General features: G+C 57.0%; 1 protein-coding gene across 1 annotated transcript in view; it reads right to left on the reverse strand.

Annotated features, from left to right (window-relative positions):
* The window catches only part of LOC113212887 (homeobox protein Hox-B2), a gene marked incomplete in the record, with an annotated part of 72,399 nt that overhangs the window by 70,075 nt on the left and 658 nt on the right, over nucleotides 1–1,666 (reverse strand). Inside the window, 1 exon segment of the mRNA XM_052264361.1 lies at nucleotides 1,429–1,666. Within this exon segment, the coding sequence (XP_052120321.1) occupies nucleotides 1,429–1,666 (238 nt within the window).

Raw genomic sequence — 1,666 nt, forward strand, 5'->3', positions numbered from 1 at the left:
GTGGCCGGGCCGCCCCGCGGGGTGAAGAGGGGCAGAGAGCAGGGGCAGAGCAGGGGGCGGGAGGGGTGCGGGGAGTATCGCTCTAAACTGCTTTATCGTGTTCGCAGGAAGCCACGGGCATGTACTTGTATGTATAATGTATGCGCCGCAGTGGGAAAGGGGGGGGGGAGGGGATGCGGGAGCGGGCGGCGGTCGCAAATGAAATAATGAAGGCAGTTTAAAGACTGTGTCACTGCTCTCAGGCGTATATACCAATCAAACCGTCATCACAAAATTGGTTCCTTCTCCCTCGCTCCTGTCGTCATGCACCCGCTTCTTTTCTGATTATTTTTCGGTGAGGGTATCATCATAAACAGGACCGAGAGGAAAGCTGATTTCGAAAAGGCGGCCCGCCGCCTTCTCAGACTCACCGACTCACCGCTTCTTTTCTGGCAGTCAGATGTAACCCGACAGTTAAGAGGCAGTTCCGTGACCGACAAACCCAGACGAAAAATTACAACGTTCCGACGCGGCAGACGTGTTATTGATCTCCCATACGAACGGTAGCCGACGCCGCCGGTCGCAATAATTGAAACATCGTCAAGTGTTTAGCTCATCGGCCGTGGAATTGGAAATTAAATATTGAAGGAAATGATCGATTCCTCCTAACCTCAAAGTGCACATGTTGACTGGCTCGTTTTACTAAAGTGTGCCAACCTGACGAAGCTGATATATCTAAGTTTCGGAAAGCCCCATCAAGGGATTCGGCCGATGAAATGAATCTGTTACAACACGTAAACTGTAAGGGAGAGGCCGCTGTATTGGCCTAAAACACAAATTGCTCACTTTCGTCCAAAGAAGTTATTCCCCAGCCTCGCCTCTGCTCGACACTTACGCAATCCATTAACATCCATTATTAATCGTTAAAGGGGTGCCTGACCAATTGTTACCAAAAGGCCGACAGCGGTGACGCTCATCGGTGACAACAATGCCTATGGTCCACGTGCCTGCGGCAGGCTCATGGTCAACAATGAGGTCCCTGCGGCGGCGGCCAAGGGGGAGGGGGAGGGAGCTGGGGCACCAATAATTCGGAACGAAGAGGCAACGCGGGCACCGCGGTTCGAATGGTGCGTTTCCTCGTGTAACCCCCATCCACCAATCACCGCGATCTAAATTACCCGCAGCCCTCGCTGCGCTACCCGGCGCTACCCGGTGTCACCCGCACTCTGATCGCGCAGGTGACCTGTCGGTTGAAAGTATAGGGGCGACTTTTCCCGACAGTTTTGGGAGAATATCCCTCCGCTGTGCTTCGGAAGAGCTAGCCGGTGGCTGGGTATTGGAAGTAGCTTCAGGGAAATTGTAAAAGTAAAAACCCCACCCCAAACCTATTTTGCTCGCACGATCCAAGAGGCGCATGTGCACGCCGTGGTCCTCAACAGGTGGACTTACCCCTGACTGGAACGGCGGGCACTCTGACGGGGGGCACCGTGGGCACGCCCCCGAGGGGGCCTCCGAGCGGCAGGCCGGCCGGGAGCACGAGGGGGCCCACCAGCCCGTTGAGGGGCTCGCGGAAGGCCGAGCGGCCCACGACCGGCGGCAGCGGGGGCGTCGGGGGCGACGACGGCGAGGTGTCGCGGCTGCGCGTCGTCAGGTTGAGGGGCTCGTCCAGGGGCTCGGACCTGGCCTC

The sequence above is a fragment of the Frankliniella occidentalis genome, unplaced genomic scaffold, assembly GCF_000697945.3.
Source record: "Frankliniella occidentalis isolate FOCC.00 unplaced genomic scaffold, Focc_3.1 Scaffold2, whole genome shotgun sequence".
NCBI classification, from domain to species: domain Eukaryota; kingdom Metazoa; phylum Arthropoda; class Insecta; order Thysanoptera; family Thripidae; genus Frankliniella; species Frankliniella occidentalis.